The sequence below is a fragment of the Mytilus californianus genome, unplaced genomic scaffold, assembly GCF_021869535.1.
Source record: "Mytilus californianus isolate M0D057914Y unplaced genomic scaffold, xbMytCali1.0.p SCAF_10, whole genome shotgun sequence".
NCBI classification, from domain to species: Eukaryota; Metazoa; Mollusca; class Bivalvia; order Mytilida; family Mytilidae; genus Mytilus; species Mytilus californianus.
This window is the reverse complement of record NW_026262582.1, coordinates 32,200,618-32,218,367: the sequence shown is the minus strand read 5'-3', so window position 1 is coordinate 32,218,367 and position 17,750 is coordinate 32,200,618. Positions and strand designations below refer to the sequence as shown.

Here is a 17,750-nt window from a genome sequence, read left to right as displayed (position 1 = left end):
TTTTCTCGTTTGAATTGTTTTACATTGTCATTTCGGGGCCTTTTATAGCTGACTGTGCGGTATGGGCTTTGCTCATTGTTGAAGGCCGTACGGTGACCTATAGTTGTTAATTTCTGTGTCATTTGGTCTGTTGTGGAGAGTTGTCTCATTGGCAATCATACCACATCTTCTTTTTTATATTAACATGACATTGGAACGAACTGCGAACAAATAGTAAGTACTTTCACATCTTTTTTAAATGATACATAAATTGACAAATATATCCCTCTAAACGTTCCAAATCTAGACAAATTGCGAAATTATGGAACATATTGTGGCAGGTACATTTTTTTTTCTAATTGATAATTTTACATTCTTTATTTTATACTTACTTTCTGCTTTCCGATTTGGTATTTGTTCTAAATAAATTTTGAATTCGCCATTGGTAACCAATTGTGAGAAAAAAAGATCATGCAACCCTGGTTGAATCGATGTTCTTGAAATGTCAACATTTATTTTGATAAAATTAATTATAAAAAAGTTTTGAACTGAAACGGTAATGTTAATCCAAACAACCCTCAAACCATTAGACAATTAACTATTACGTTATATCAGTCTTTAGTTACTTCACACTAGACATTGTGGTGCATTCAATACTTTCAAGAGACTGTGGTAAATTCAAAACATTTAAAGCACTCTGGTTAATTCAGAACTTTTCAGACCATATGGTAAATTTGGTACTTTTCAGACACTTCGATAGCAGTCATAAAGATTAGTCCAGTCCATATATGTTCAGATAGTTCATTAATTGTTATTTACCTGTACTCAAAACAACATATTTAATGTTTGAAAAGTAAGATTTGGTATAGTACAACATTATAACCAACGATTGGAACGACATTGACACATACATGTATAACAAGATTGAGTCCATAGTACACGGATGTCCCTCTGGCACTATTATTTTCTATGTTCAGTGGACCGTGAAATTGGGGTCAAAACTCTAATTTTGCATTAAAATTAGAAAGATCATATCATAGGGAACATGTGTACTAAGTTTCAGGTTGATTGAACTTCAACTTCATCAAAAACTACCTTGACCAAAAACTTTAACCTGAAGCGGGATAGACGGACGGACGATCGGACAAACGCACGATCGGACAAACGGACGAACGAACTAACAGACGCACAGACCGAAAAACATAATGCCCCTAAGTGGGGCATACAAATATTCACGACAATCCTTAACTGATTGTTGTTTAGCATCTTTTGTAGTTTGTACAAAGATGTAAGGTGTAATATGATTTTATTAATTTCGAACAAGCTAGACTTTTTTGTGAACGTAGCTGAAGTATGACATTTGATAGACGTTATAAAGGAGTTAAGATAAGGAAGTCCTCAGACTTCTCCGTACAAAGATTATTTTGATGTTGAACATTTTATTATAGAAACACCTGCATTTGTGAAAAATTGTCTCATTGCCAATCATACCACATCTCCTTATTTCATACTATAACAAAAATACATACATAAATAATAACATCGATGTACAAATTACTGACATACAGAACATATCTAAATGTTTTTATTTAATTGATAGGTGAACCTTGTTGCATACAGTTAAATCGTATTGCTCATTCTTATACTTGTATAATAATGTCAATTAAACTTTATTTTTGAAGATAATAACACCAAGTCAATGAGAGTAAATAATTCGTCCTGGCAGATTTTGGGTAGTTTGTTCGGAGGAAGTCTTTTCATCAGTCTCACCTCACCTATCCTCTTCATGCCGGTCGGCATTTAAGGCCCTGATACATTTTTTTCCATTTTACACGGTCTTTAGCTACTGTTCTTGCTGTAGCCCAGTTGTTCCATCCAAGTGATGTTCTTTCAGTCTCTACAGTCCGTCTCCAGGTGGTTTTGGGACGTCCAACATTCCTTTTTCCCTCAGGTTTCCATGTCAGTGCAACTGAGCATATTCTGTTGGTATCCATCCTTAGTACATGGCCGATCCATCTCCATCGCCGTTCTATTATATCATCACCTAGCTTCTTTGTTCCAGCTTTTATGTGGAGGTTTTCATTGGATATAGTATCGGGCCATCTTATTCTCAGTATCTGTTTTAAACATCTGTTTTGGAAGGTGTTCAATTTCTTCTTGTCTTGTTCGGTTGTTTTCCAGGTTTCACATCCATATAGTAGGACTGATGTGACTAAGCTGTTAAATAACCAGACCTTTGTTTTAAATGACAGTAACGATGATCTCCATATTTTTTTCTTAGCCTGCTAAATTGGCCTTTAGCTTTCTTCAACCTGTTGTCCATGTCATTGTCACAACCACATTTCGTTGTTACTTTTCCACCTAGGTAAGTGAAGGTATCAACATCCTCGAGGTTTTTATCATTTAACTTCACAGGGTTCTTATTTGTGGTGTTCATTCGCATTACTTTTGTTTTAAAGGTGTTAATCTTAAGTCCTATTTTGCTGGCATTCTCTTGAGGTTTATCTGTTTTCAGTTGTATGTGTTGGAATTTGGAAGACAGTAGTGCTAGGTCGTCAGCAAAATCAAGGTCTTCCAGTTTGGTGGTGAATTTCTATCTGATTTCTGTTTCATGATCTTTAATCGTTTGTTTCATGACATAGTCAATGGCTAACAGAAATAAGAAACCAGACATCATACATCCTTGTTTTACTCCCGTTTTTACTTTAAACCATTCCGATTGTATACCTTCGTCTATGACTGCACACTCAAATGAGTCGTAAAAGAGTTTTATAACTGTAATGAGTTTGTCTGGGATGTGGTAAGCTTTTAAGATGGACCATAAGCTTTCCCTGTGGATGGAAGCAAACGCCTTTTCAAAGTCTACAAAGTTGATGTACAAAGGAGCATTCCATTCCGAACATTGTTCTATGATGTTTCTTAACGTGAAAAATTGTTCGGTAGTGCTTTTACCCCTTCTGAAGCCAGCTTGTTCTTGTCTCAGCTCTTCATCTATCCCTTCTTGTATTCTTTGGATAATGATTTTTGTGAATACTTTACTTGGCACAGAAAGTAGTGTTTTGCCTCTGTAGTTATCGCAGCATGTTCGATCTCCTTTTTTTACTATTTTAACTATCAGACCTTTATTCCACTCTTTTGGTATTTCATCTCCAATCCATATCATATTGTAAAGTTTATGTAATTACTTGGTGGTTGTTATTGTATCTGCTTTTAGTATCTCAGCTGTTATGCCATCTATGCCTCCTGACTTCCCATTTTTTAAACTTTTCAAGGCTTTTGAAATTTCCTCTTTCCTGATTGGACCTGTATCTATCTCTCTTTCCTCGATTTCATAGTTTAAATTGATGTTAAATGGTATGTCAGGTTCAGGTCTGGTCAAGACTTCTTGAAAGTGTTCTTTCCATCTTTTAAGTTTTTCGTCATGGTTAGATAATGGATTTTTAGACTTATCTTTGATGACTTGAGGTGGTTTCTGTTTTTCATTGCAAATTGTTCTTGTTACTTCATATACTGTTTTCATCATGTCATTGCTTGCTGCTTTTTCTGCTTCTTCTATTAAGTTGTCTGTCCATTGCCTTTTGTCGTTTCTCATACTTTTCTTCACCTCCTTGTCTTTGTCACTGTACTTGGCATGTAAGTTGTTCTTAACTCGTTCTGATCTACTGTTGTTAGTTCTTGCCTTTAGTTTTCTTCTCTCATCTACAAGTTTCCACGACTCATTGGAGATTCAGAGCTTTTGCCCACGCTCTTTAAAACCTAGTGTGTTAGTTGCTGTTTCTTTATAGCATTTTTTTATACCTTCCCGGAATGTTTCTATGTCCTCTAGTTCGTCTAAGAGTTAGAACCTGTTCTTTAGCTCGATTGAAAATGCTTTTCTTACTTCTGGACGTTGTAGTTTGGTGGTATCGAATCTCTTTCTTGAAGTATCTGTTACTATTTTGTATTTCTTAAGTTTGATTCTTAATTTGCATTTGAGGAGTTCGTGATCGCTGCCAATGTCTGCTCCTCTCATAGCTCTTGTGTCCAGTATTGATGTTCTGTGTTGTCTAGTAACCAGGATATGGTCTATTTGATTTTCTGTTTTCTTGTTTGGTGATATCCATGTTACTTTGTGTTTGTCTTTGTGTGGAAAGATCAGTCTATTTTGGAATATTTATTGTTTTTTTGAAACGTAAGAAAAATCAGGAATACATACAATCATTCCACTTGAAGTTCAATACGATGAAATTGGAGACATTAATTTCACAACTGTAAATATTCAAGTGTTAGAGAACAATGCACGAGAATCAATATCTAGCGTGATTTTGCCAAGCTCAGAAAGACCCAGCAATACTGTTTCGTCATCGGAAAAGTCGAGCTCTTCAACCAGCTCTGAACACAGTCAATCAATATCTTTGCTGAATGAAGACGGGTATGAACATCTGTATCAAACGGTTGATCTTGGAAATGTTGAAATACATCCTTATACTACAATTTGGTCAAATCTATATCAAAATACAACAATTTTTCCAAACCAGATAAGGTAAGGAACGAAATCCATGGCTTATAATTTACAAGAAATAAATAAATTTCCAAGTTCCCAGCATACATCACGAATAATAGATTATGATAATCTAGTTAATTTGCAAAATTTCAGCACACTATATGAAAGCTACCAGTAATAATACTTAGTTTCTTTACTTCTGAAACTGAGTACTGAGAGAGAGCGAGAGAGAGAGAGAGAACCATGGTAAAATATACAAAGAAACCATGTAAACTGTCCCCATAGTTTGGATGGCACCGCCTTTTGATTAGGGTGAATTATTTTGATCAGTATGTATTAAATTGGTCTGTTTTCCACTGATTTGTGACCGTAAAACATATGTTATTAAATAATTTGACTAAACACATGATAAATTAATGAAGGGAGAAAAACACATTAATACTTTAAATTGTACAAGACGCTAACAAAACTTTCTTTAGAAAATGTTAAAATGAAAAGCAAGTTTAAAGCGGAAAGCTTATCCTCTGAAGTTAATAATACGGAGGTATGAACTGACGTAAAGAAAAGAGAGCACTCGTTGACATGAAGAACCATTTAACGTTCACTTGACAATTTAAACTTTTTACCAATATCTTTGAGACAAACTTTGCAATATGAAATTACAAAAAGCGAATAAGATGTTTAATTTGTGTCTTTCAATTGAATAATTTATAGATCAATCATTTTCTACGTAAAGGCTGTAAAACAATCAAATGGGACGGACAAGTAAGTAAAATTTCGATTGCAAAATCTTTTTAACTGTTTCACAAATTTAGAAATTTTCATAAAATAATGCCAACCATCACCTAAGTACGATTGACATCCAGGAAGTATTATTGAAACTATCAACATGCAGACAAAAAGATAATGTAGATGATCAACTTTTACTTATCTAAACTGATCCGAAAAAGTTTTTAATTTACATGATTAAGATTGTAGTTGCGTAGTTGTGGGTTTAATTCACCGTAAAAAAGGTTACAGCTGTACATTATTTCATCCGGAAAAGGAGATTTGATTTGACACCCATCAACAGTGTACGTTTACTGCGTTTGTGCGTGTAACGAGTCTGAAACTGCTATTAAACTACATTCACATTCGCATAGTATTTAACGTCCTCTGCAATCTGTAAGGTCTTAAACATAGGACTTTTTTTTTCGTTACCAAATATGGCATACATTGCAAGATTATAACAGCATACACGATCAGATCAACGTATCAGATCGCTTAAATGACCTTAATGTAAGGTTTATCATAAGTACAAGTTCATTATACATGACTGCATATATATATATATATATATATATATAACTCGTCTAAACATCAGCCCAACAATGTTAGATCTGTAAATTTGTTTTCGCAATTTTTTTGTTCTTCCCTCTTCGGGATTCGAACTCATGCTGCTGAGATATCGTGACACCAAATCGCCTGCACTGAATCCGACGCCCTAGACCACTCGGCCACCTAGGCTTCAAATAATAAAGCTGTCGGTGGCCGGGTGTTACCTTTCCTCGTCAGTTTTAATTTAGTGTCGTAATACAGTACATGATATATAAGGCATGAAGATGGAATTGTTACAGATCAGCTGAAATATCTATTGTAAAGGATCCTACAAATAAATGCAAGATACAGTCACAGAAATAGTTATATTTATAAGTACGTCTTAACCAGTGACAACTCTACAACAGACTTATCCATCGGATCACCAGCAGTGATGGTGATACATGGCTGTGTACATTCTGTATATACAACTCGTCTAAACATCAGCCCAACAATGTTAGAACTGTAAATTTGTTCTTCCCTCTCCGGGATTCGAACTCATGCTACTGAGATACCGTGACACCAAATCGCCTGCACTGAATCCGACGCGCTAGACCACTCGGCCACCTAGGCTTCAAATAATAAAGCTGTCGGTGGCCGGGTGTTACCTTTCCTCGTCAGTTTTAATCTAGCGTCGTAATACAGTACATGATATATAAGGCATGAAGATGGAATTGTTACAGATCAGCTGAAATATATTTATATATATATATATATATAAGTCTAGAGATTTGCACAACGATACTAATATAAGATGGTATTATACGAAGATGTTGTTATTAAATCGTGTTGACAAATATTTCGGCTTAACAAATAGCCTTCTTCAGTCTGAAGAAGGCTATTTGTTAAGCCGAAATATTTGTCAACATAGTAAATTTGCTGGTTGGTCCTTTTTATAGACTTCTATATATATATATATATATATATACAGCACAAACAACAAATTCCAAAAGACCAAAAAAAAGTGAAAAAGTCTATTTTAACAAAACGCATTTGACTAACAGGTCGAACAACTGATGTTCTTAAACCCTGCTGACTGCCATTGGCGATTGCCAAATAAATTGATCACCCGATCTAACAAAATGGATCTTAATATTAATCTAATACCAAACAGAAAACAATAAACCTGTGGAAAAGATGGTATACCACAACCATGAGGTGCAAAAATTTGTACACCATATCCGGATTTCGACAATTAATGTCTCTTCAGTGATGTTAGGGATCGAAACGGTATTTGGAAGGCCATATAATTTACCTCAATTTAGGATAGACTCTTGAATTTTAAAGAGTCGAAATAGGATGAACGGATCATATAAACCCAAAGGAAAATATAATACAAGCCCAAACAAAAAAATATATAAAAGTCTAAATTGAAAACAACGTTCAAACCTATGATTGCGTTGGATAAAAACCGCAATTTTTAAACGTGTGCATGTAAAACAAATTTCTTGGTAGAAGGGTCTAAATACAGCACACCAAGAAATTTGTTTTACATGCACACGTATAAAAATTGCGGTTTTTATCCAACGCAATCATAGGTTTGAACGTTGTTTTCAATTTAGACTTTTATATATATATATATATATATATCCTTTCAATAACGCTATTTGATATAATGATACATTTGTTTTTTTTTAAAAAGGACGAGACCTTCTTTGACATAACCGTGGTTCAAACAGGTATCTCCTTTTTATCAAAAAGTGAAAAAATACCGAACTCCAATGAAAATTCAAATCGGAAAGTCCTTATCAAATATCAAAATCGAAAGCTCAAACACATCAAACGAATGGAAAACAACTGTTATATTTCCTGACCCGTTACAGCTATTTCCTTATGTAGAAAATGTTTGATAAAACCTGGTTTTGTAGCTAGCTATACATCTCACTGTTATGACAACCTCATTGATTTGATGCATGGATTATTTGATGCATTATGACATGTGTACTCTTACGTCAACGTTTTCAACTTTTTTATTAACTAAAAAACAACATTGTTAGGTTCTATTATACATATAACATTACAAAAAGCATGTCATTTCAGAATTTAAAAAAAGAGGCAGGTATAAACATGATAAATACAATTAAATGTATAAATATTAAAAAAAAAGAATAACAAAAACTAACACAACAAAGTGAATAAAAATAGTAATTCTTAAGCTTTTTTGTTCTGATATAAATAACGTTTTTTAAGTTGAACTATAAACAACCCTGAATACGTATAAATGCAAACTGATATGTCTAAATTTACAGCCAATGCCCATATAATATAGAGAATATTAGACACAGTCATAGATATCTCAAAATTGAGTTTAAATACATTTGTAAACTATTTCTTAACATCGGAAACGTTTTGGAAGTTGATATGATTTTTATAAGATAGAATGGAAGGACAATTCTTTTTTTAATTTATCATTCTTATTTTAAGATTTTTTAAACCCAAGTTAACAGTTATCATTTTAAGTTGACATTTATCACTATCAAGTGACATAAGCCTTAGCTGAACTTTTGAATTATTGATTTTCGATTCAATTTCGTATTTCATCTCTAGAACAAACATCCTTTTGTCTGTATAATCAATGAGTTTATATGATGAGGAAATCATATTTTTTAAAGGATGAACCAGGAAAAACGTCATAGGCGGCAACATGAGGAATATGCAGGTTTGTATATTTTGATATTTGTTTTTACTAAATATTATTTTGGCCAAATTATCAATATTTTGCCGTAACGCGCGTCTGGCTATGAAGTTATAAACAAATTCTTAGATAAAATATGAACGACTTCTTATTAATACACTAAATTAAATATTAAATCCGTTCATACATCAAAGTTATAGGGAACACAAACACATTAATAGTAAAATATTTATCTGAATTTTTAAACCAATACGCGCGTACGTAATAAAATTTGTAAAATTATTTTAGTGCAATTTCCAAATATCATTTATGAATGTTTCAGAATTATGATTAAAGCAGAATATGCTAACTCGACTTTTGTTATATGTTTATTTTGACGTTTTTTAGAAAGGCCTTCATTCATCCAAAAGTAAAATTTAAAAAAATCATGAAGAGGAATTGATATGTAAAAAAAAAAACTGGCAATGACTGCTATTGATTAATACATATCATTATTCGTTGAACAATGTTATATATTAGTGATAATGTCATTTTCACTTACGACAAAGCTTATTGCACTCATCTAAATATAAAATGTAAAACACAGATCACCAAGTAAACGTTACACGAGATTATAGTACAGGGTAGACATAACCCTTACGATGAATTAATTCATAAAAGGTGTCATAAGACATTAAAATTTATATATGAATAAACTATTTCGGTCAATGACACATCAAACAAAATATAACGTCCTTCAAAAAATTCTTTATCAATGTATATTTTTGTATGGCAATGAATGCATAGTAACACTGTCATCTATGTACCTCTTCGGATCATTCCATGGTGTTGAAAGTTCACGTACTCAGTTATAATGACAAAATATAATTGTTGGTCACCTTTATCTCGGTCATATATTTTAGTAAAAACTCTGTTTTCTTGATTAATTTGGTCATATTCTTTGTTTACATTAATATAAGTCCACTGCCTTTAGAGAGTCAATAATGCAGATTATATATAACATGATAAATGAATTCGCCAATTACACATATCATTCTGTCTTAATTGGCGTAGCAGGAAATTATTATATTCAACAATATAAAAAACATTACAAATACATTTAGATGACAGTTCACCCGTATCTTTTTTTTTTTTTTATTTTGTTAATTGTTTTTATCACACTAATATATCAATACATAAAAAGGATATACGTAGGCGAGGTTTAGGAATTTGTGTCAGATGTTCCGACTCCTTGGTTTTCTTCCTTCAATACAGGGTTAAATATTTTGCCCCATAACACCCATTTTTCTTTTTATAAAATACTTCATTCGCTCATAAAAGGTTATTTACCAAAATTTCAGCAGATTCTAGATTTCTTTTCTTTCGATTTGATACCCAGATAATACCTATGCAAATATAAGGTTAAAGTCCTAGTCAGCCTTTTCCCGCCATTTTAAAAAAAATCAAATATCTCAAAAAGGAGCTCCATAACCTATCAATATTTTTAGCTTATTTTGTTCTTTAACTAATGCTCTTCTTACTTATAGTATCAATTTTAAATTCTAGATTTTTTTTTAATTTCACCTAAGTACATCCTTAATGATACATGTAGGTGTGTCAATTCCATATTCATATTCCTAAACCAGTCTGATAGAAAAGTTAATTCTTAAAAATAAATTAAACATAACCGCCATCATGGGAGAAATCAGTTAAATATTAAACAAAATTGTAGCTATTAGTACAGTAATTTTGTACGTCAAAAAACTTACTGCAAGGAAATCTACGTCAATAAAGCGAACAAACCAATCTCGAGTTTTTCTATGAATAAGTTTCACCGGATGCCCCGAAGGAAATCGATGTAAACGACGTCATTGAACTATCAATTCTTACTGTGATGTAATAAAAAAAAAACATTATGGCATAGGAAATGTACGGAATATTGCACGAATTCCAAAATCGTCTATACTATACAAACCAACCAGATAACTATTGATCAGTTACAATTTGTTACCATTTCAAATGGGCTGTTTTAACAATTTACTCGTTATACGTTACACAATGTTGTTGTACTTGCTTAGTTAAGAAGCTCAGTGTATGATAACATAAGTAAGCGAGAATGGAATGTTAAGTAACTATGTTTTACAACTAATTATTCTATCACATTTTTTTCTCAAAATCAAAAGTTTGTATGCAGAAAAATAATGTTAAATCATGTGGTATGACACAAATATACTCTAATATACACATTCAAAATATCAATGTTCTTGCCTTCCGTAAAAAAAATCACAAAAGATACTTTACATTAAAATACAGTCTGTGCCTTGTTTCTATATTCCATCAGACGAAATTTGTAAGAACATCGTCCTTTCGAAATTTATCATATTTTTTTTTAATGCAAATAAATCTGTGTAGAGTGTATACAATGTTAAATTGTAAAGAAATTATTTGTATAATCAAATGCGTTTTCTTGATAGATTATCAAAGGATTTTGGGTGTTCATCCATGACACAAAATCAGTACATGCACAGCAAAAGCACACACAAGCATTGCATACATATTTAAATTCTTGTTTATCAATATAAAATTTTTAAAAAGAAAGAAAATCTAATGAAAACAAATTTTAGAATTAGTATATTCAATGAAATTATTAGAATAAATATCTGGTACCCTTCACAAAGAACGCAAGTTTGAGCTCTTGATTTTCCATTTGAAAATAGGTTGTCCTTCAGGTGAAATATGATATTAGATTCCAAGAAAAAATCATTTTCAATTTGTTGTTCACTTGTTAATTACAATTTTTTAATGTATACTAGATGTGTGGTCTGTTTTTGTTCAACCATCTTGTAGCCCATAAAGGAAGTTTTCATCAACATTCTCTTAAGCTGTCGGTTTTACTATCTTTTTTAATTGTATACAATTGAACCTTGTTTGGATGTGAGTTGTTTACTTCACATAATTATACTGAGATTTTAGTCGTTTATTTTTGCCAATATGTTTTGGCACTGATTTGGTATATTCGACTTTATGGGTATTTTGTCAATATAATTTCAATTTCTTTGATATATCTTTTTACTGAAATTCTACTATTTTCATAAATGTCATTACATTAATAATTGTCTGTTATTAAAAGATTAAATATGTTAATGTATCTCAATCTAAAATGTATTGTCGTATTTGCTTCATAAAAGTTTAAGAAAATGTTTGAATAAAGGTTTCAATTTGACCCCTACTTGATGTACATATTTTGTATTTGTGCGTTGCTTTTGTTTTTGGTTTTTTTTTGTGTTCCGAAATAAAGTCACAAATCAATTTATGTAAACTTAGATGATGAATTTTTTGAATCAATATGGTGGAAGATAGACATTTTTCATTTTGTTTTTAAACTGTTTTTTATTTATTTTCCCTTTCCTTATTTTTGTGATTTTCTTTATATTTACACTACTTAATCATATTAATGTTTCATTAAAATTTCCTCTCCGAACTTCTGAATGTAATGCTGATTTATAAATACAGTTACTGCTTTTGATTGGGTGGTGCTAAAACTTGAACATTTTTCTAAAGATAATAGCATTATTACATTAATAGCATCAACAATAATAATTTGGCTGCACCAGTTAGGAATTACGACAAGAAATGTTATTGAGCCAGCCTATTTGAAAACTCAAAACTCAAATTTGATACCACATTTTCCATATTGTCATTCCATACCAAAATACTGGCTATTTGGTTGATTATACCCCAGGGGACATCCATTCCACTCTGCAGATGTATCGACCCAGTGGTAGTAATAACATGTACGGTGCCAATTTAACTTCATAAGACAAAAATAACAATATTGCAAGTAAATACATAAACTATACGTGTTCGAAAATTGTGAGCATCGTTTTACAATATATCATTGATCTTTATATAAAATGCATGCAAGGGGGAATCTTTGTTTTGGACCTTTTTCATATAGTTTTAGGTCAGTAAATTGATTTTGATATGAAGTACTGTGTGCTCACATTTTTAATATGATTTAAGCCTTACTTATCAATAGGATCTATAAGGTAATGATTGGTTTTTTTTCTTCTATTTTTAAGAAAGATGAGACAGCACGCTTATATACATCATGACATAAGAATTTGTGTTTGTTGCAAATACATTCATACTGGTCTCAGATGTACAGATTGTTTCAACTTTTTCCTGTGATGATAGTATGTTGATTACTGTAGTTTATGATGATGACAAATGAAAACAAAACGTTATAAATGTCTTGCGTTTAAGGCGCTTTTTGTCGGGATTTTATATCACCAGGAACGCGCAAAACAAATACCAGTATTTTAAAGCCAGATATGTTAAAAAAGAACCGAAGCAATTGAAGAGTTATACGACCAAAAAGGACTTTGAAATACATAAATAACTTTGGCTGAGGTAAATGAAACCTAAGTAACTTTATAATTTAAAAATTTATAAACAGACAATTTAAAAAAAGTTTTCTATAAACATGATAAATCATGTCAATACCAAAGTACTGACTACTGAGCTGAGCATACCCTCGGCTACTGATAGTCCAACAGCAGAGGCATTGACCAAGTGTTTTAAAAACTGAAAACAAACCGTTATAAACATCATGAATCCGACGGGCTTTTCTGGATCAACCTCCATCATGCAGGAACAATTATAGCCTATTATTTGAAAGCCAAGTATTTATACGAACCTAACAGTTGAAGAGCTACAATGTATATGACTAAACAGGACCTAAAAATACAAAAATCCATCTAAGGTCAACCTTTCCTGTGTAAATGTGTTTCACTATACAGTTACAGAATATATATTTACCAGGTCAGCGGTATGTAAGGATTTATATTAAACAAATAAGAAAAAAATGTTTGCCTGTCAGCTTTTGTATTCAAATTGAAAGTTTTTAACCAAAGCGTATACGTTTGACGGTTATACAGTCTTTTGCTAGCCGTATTTTAATATCTACCAAATCAAAAATATTGATTATTGTATTTTTGTTCCGCAGATTTATTACCAGATGTATACCTCCAACGTGTAGCACTCTATTTGTGAGTGTCTGTGTCATGTTGAGTTTTGCAAAATTAAATCTGTGAACCCGTTTATTAAACAATTTAACTGTTAAAAAAAACTGTGTTTCAACTAAGAAGTTAATTTTGGAAAATTTACATAAAAAGTATCACCGTCAAGGTAATTATATACATTTGGAAATATTATTTGCATAAACATGTATGATTAAATAAAAAACCTTATACAGACAGTTCATTATTAAACAGAAGAACTGATAAAAAAAATCATTTACTACATTGTCATTATTCATTCATGTTTTACTTTTTACGTAAGAATCTATAACTCTTTCGCAATGTCATCTCCTAGAGGTAATCTTCTCAACTAAAAATTGTCACATTGAACTTCGGTTGTCATCTTTCGATTCGTGCTGATTTTTTCTTTTTCTTTTTCTTTTTGACTGGTTTTCTTTTAGGTTTTGTATGTGCTTCTACGTCTTCTAATGTTACAATATTCTCGGCAGTAGCGCTTGGCTGAAGTAAAGGATCTGATTGTTGCACATCCTGTACTACATTTGTTTGTACTATCGGCTCCATGTTAAGCCCTTCTTGCATTTCTACACTTCCATGTTGTTGAATGTCGATAGTATCGTCATTATTGCTATCATTTTCTGAGTATATGGTGTTATCATCTATGTTTGATGATTGATGCACATTACTGTTATCTGAAAAAAGCTTTTTTATTCACATAGAGAATGCTTTGTCTTTATTTTGTACAAAGTTTACTTTTCAATTGTTTGGACTTCTGTGGATGAAATGGTTATTTTCAAAGCATTGTTTTCTCATTTTTTTGTGATTGATCTTTATGGCAGAATGGAGCTCTCCATTTGCTATTGTTGCTTTCAAAGGATTGATTCTTAACATTTTAAAATTTTTCTCTATGGACGAATTGTTCTCCTGGGTGACAATTTGTAGAGTAACAATCTTTTCTTAGCTGTTTCTTGATAAATTTGTGTATTTTACATCCGACATTTTATAGAAATAAGATTATCTGACCAATATCGGCCAAAAACTGGATGACGTTTACCTGAACTATATTGTGATATAGATCTTTAATCGATTGGGCTTCATGAATAGAATTTCAACAAAATAAATCTTACGAACATGCCTGATGTGAGTAGTCTACAACGATCGTTTTTACAGTCTGTATAGAACCACCACAACCATCAATCACTTGATAATTTGTTCAAGTTATTGGAGTATTTAAAGAAACAAAATGTGTACTCTTTGCTGATCTGATGGGTCAGCCCTTTTCCAACTATCTTTTACAGTTATTTCTAATATTGTGCTGTTAAAAATCGGCTGCGAGTAAGAGAAACGACTAACCAACATGTTTGTATCTTTCTGTCCTAAGTCAGAAGCTCATAACTCAATGGTTGTCAATTTTTCCTCGCTTAAATGTTGTACATGTTAATAATAGGGTTAGAAATACGCCAATTTTGTAAATGAGCAACATACTTGCAATGCATTCTTTGAATTGGATCTATTGTAATACTTACCAGACCGCAGACATTTCACCAATAATGATATCCAAATGGTAATGGAAAAGATTACCATTATACAGCAAATTGTCACAATCACGATTTCTGTTAAGTTTAGAGGGAAGCCAGATTTTTCTGAAATAGGTTTTTCAAACACAATTTAGATTTGTTTATGAGTGTTTAAAAGTAAAATCACAAAAATACCGAACTCCGAGGAAAATTCGAAACGGAAAGTCCCTTATCAAATGGAAAAATCATAAGCTAAAACAAATCAAACGAATGGATAACAACTGTCATATTCCTGCCTTGGTACAGGCACTTTTTGATATAGAAAATGGTGGATTAAACCTGGTTTTATAGCTAGCTAAACCTCTCACTTGTATGACAGTCGCATAAAATTTCATTATAATGACAACGATGTGTGAACAAAACAAACAGACAAAATAGGTTTAAATGTCAACTTCATTAGCAGAATTGTATATTTTGGCTCATTTAATTTATTAAACATTCATTAATCATAATAGATACAGATATTTAGAAATTAGTGCATTACAACTGTGTTACAATAACAGATATTATAGTTTTAGTCTTTAAAATAACAGTTTGCCTTAGATGAGTCCTGCCATTATTTTAAGTCCTTTTTTTGTGATGAAAATAAAGAGAGCATAAAAATTCGGATTTTTTCCGTCAATCGTCTTTACTGTCGAGCGATAAGTGTAAAGGGTATACAAATGCTATAACTTATCATTACCTTTGATACATGGCCGGGAACCATTTACAATAGCAAATTTTGTCTGACCAATTCTGCAGAAAATTTCAACAGTTTTATGACAAACATAATTGATCGTATAGTTGAATCGTATATTTGATCGTAAAAATAATCCATTTTCATCGTTCTTAATAAATAAGTTGTTCGTTACATCTTTTATCTGCAATACAAAAAATAAATAAAAATATAATTGGGCCTATTAAGTATACGTTTACTTGATTGTCATTAATTGTAAACTAAATATACCTACCATTAAACAAACAACTGTTTTATTTTTTTTCTATGTTTTCTTGACTAGTTTTGAACATTTCGTGAAATAAAATGTATTTGAATACTTACCCCATACATAGCGGTACATATCGGAGCAGGGTAAACTTTCATCAGTGTTATATTAAGTAAAACTTGTTGTCCGTCAGATGTTAGGTTGTATGGAAGCATTTCCTCAGGATGATCTCAAATATAGAACAGATAGAAAGTAACTGACAACATACTTTGATTTGTAAACATTAAATCATTGTTCGATTTTTTTTATGAGAAAGCAACATAACACGCAAAAAAAATAAGCAACAGGTAAAATTTAGATGTTTGCAGTAACAGAAAAAAAGTCAAGCTCGTATACGCTTCGACACAAGATTGGTGGTAATATATTTTAAAAGAGAGATGAGAAGATCTACCATATTTTCAAATGAAGTCGAAATAAACGAGTCTATTCATTCATTGTCTATGAATAATAATCCAAGAAAAGGTCTTTTAAAACAAATTTCGACAACTTGTTCTAATGTCTTGGCTTACGTAAAAATTAAAATAAACAACAATTGAACGTAATGTTGATGTTGGGAGGGGGTCTAAATAAAATCAATAGATATTGTTCATCTTTTTTTCAAGCTGTAGTTTATATCAAGCCTTTTTAAACAAGACTAACACAGTGTTTTGACGTGCGTCGCTGCATGTATTTGGTATTGGTAAAATGTTTATTGAAGTATAAATGATAATTTCTTTCCATAGAAGGGAAAACAAATTTGACGGATATTCTTTTTGTACAGACCGTGTTGTGGAATTTCAAAATAGTGTTGTAACATATGCTCACACGCTACTACTTAATATAATCATGCAGATCAAAGTATAAAATAATTCTCTCTCACAGAAGCAATGAATAACTTGGTTATAATTGTCCTTGTACAATGAGTGTAATGGAATATAAAACTATTCTCAAATAGATGGTGTGTGCACGGAAGATGAAAATAAAAAGTATTGGACATTGTTGTATTTTAGGTTGTACAAAAAGTGTCAGATTTTGTATAGATTATACACGATAATTCACACGGTACAAGAAAGAAAACCTAAAGATTGAAATCCTGTAATATTTTGTTGTTTCAGCAATTGTCATAAGCCCATCTTCACAGTTGCCCACTATACCATAACTTAGAAAAAAAGAAATAAAAAAAGACTTCAGTTCAAATCCCTCCCACCTTAGGTTTTGTCAGACAGTGCTTGTTACAGTAATGCAGAATTACCATCAAAACGATTTATGTTGTTAATTCCCAACGTCTTTAATTTCTTATTGTGTTACATACATATGTCATGTACATTACCTTATACCTTACGCTGTTCAGATTAATTATTATCGATTACAAACAAGATAATCGATGAATGAAGCCCCTTTTCTTTCTACATATATAGAGTTTCTTGCTAAAGTATTTAAACGTTCAACATATGATGTGCTCACTGTGTAATACATATTCTTTAAATTACATATTAATCAAATTCACGTCTCACTATATAGCTAATATCCTCTCACAGAATATTTTAACGTTTAACGACTATGTAGAACGCATTTTTCCGATCGAACATGAAGAAAAAGATAGAACAGATACGGTAACGTCTGCCTTTCATCTTGACAAACAATTAGTAATTTCAATAATGGTAGCTTGCACAGAACAACAATTAACGATATAAACATATGATTTCTACTTCCCAATTGTTAACTTTTCTATGTAGCAAC

At 31.7% G+C, this 17,750-nt stretch overlaps 1 protein-coding gene across 3 annotated transcripts in view; it reads right to left on the bottom strand.

Annotated features, from left to right (window-relative positions):
* Positions 1-12,506: 12,506 nt before the first annotated feature.
* The window catches only part of LOC127717947 (uncharacterized), a 373,820-nt gene continuing 368,576 nt past the window's right edge, over positions 12,507-17,750 (bottom strand). For all 3 annotated transcript variants that reach the window (XM_052223827.1, XM_052223829.1, XM_052223828.1), the window contains 4 exons: positions 16,088-16,200; positions 15,731-15,908; positions 14,998-15,114; positions 12,507-14,163 (listed from right to left, as the gene is read on the bottom strand). In XM_052223827.1, the coding sequence (XP_052079787.1) occupies positions 13,853-14,163; positions 14,998-15,114; positions 15,731-15,908; positions 16,088-16,200 (719 nt within the window). In that variant the 3' untranslated portion in view covers positions 12,507-13,852. The remainder of the gene's footprint in view (positions 14,164-14,997; positions 15,115-15,730; positions 15,909-16,087; positions 16,201-17,750) is intronic.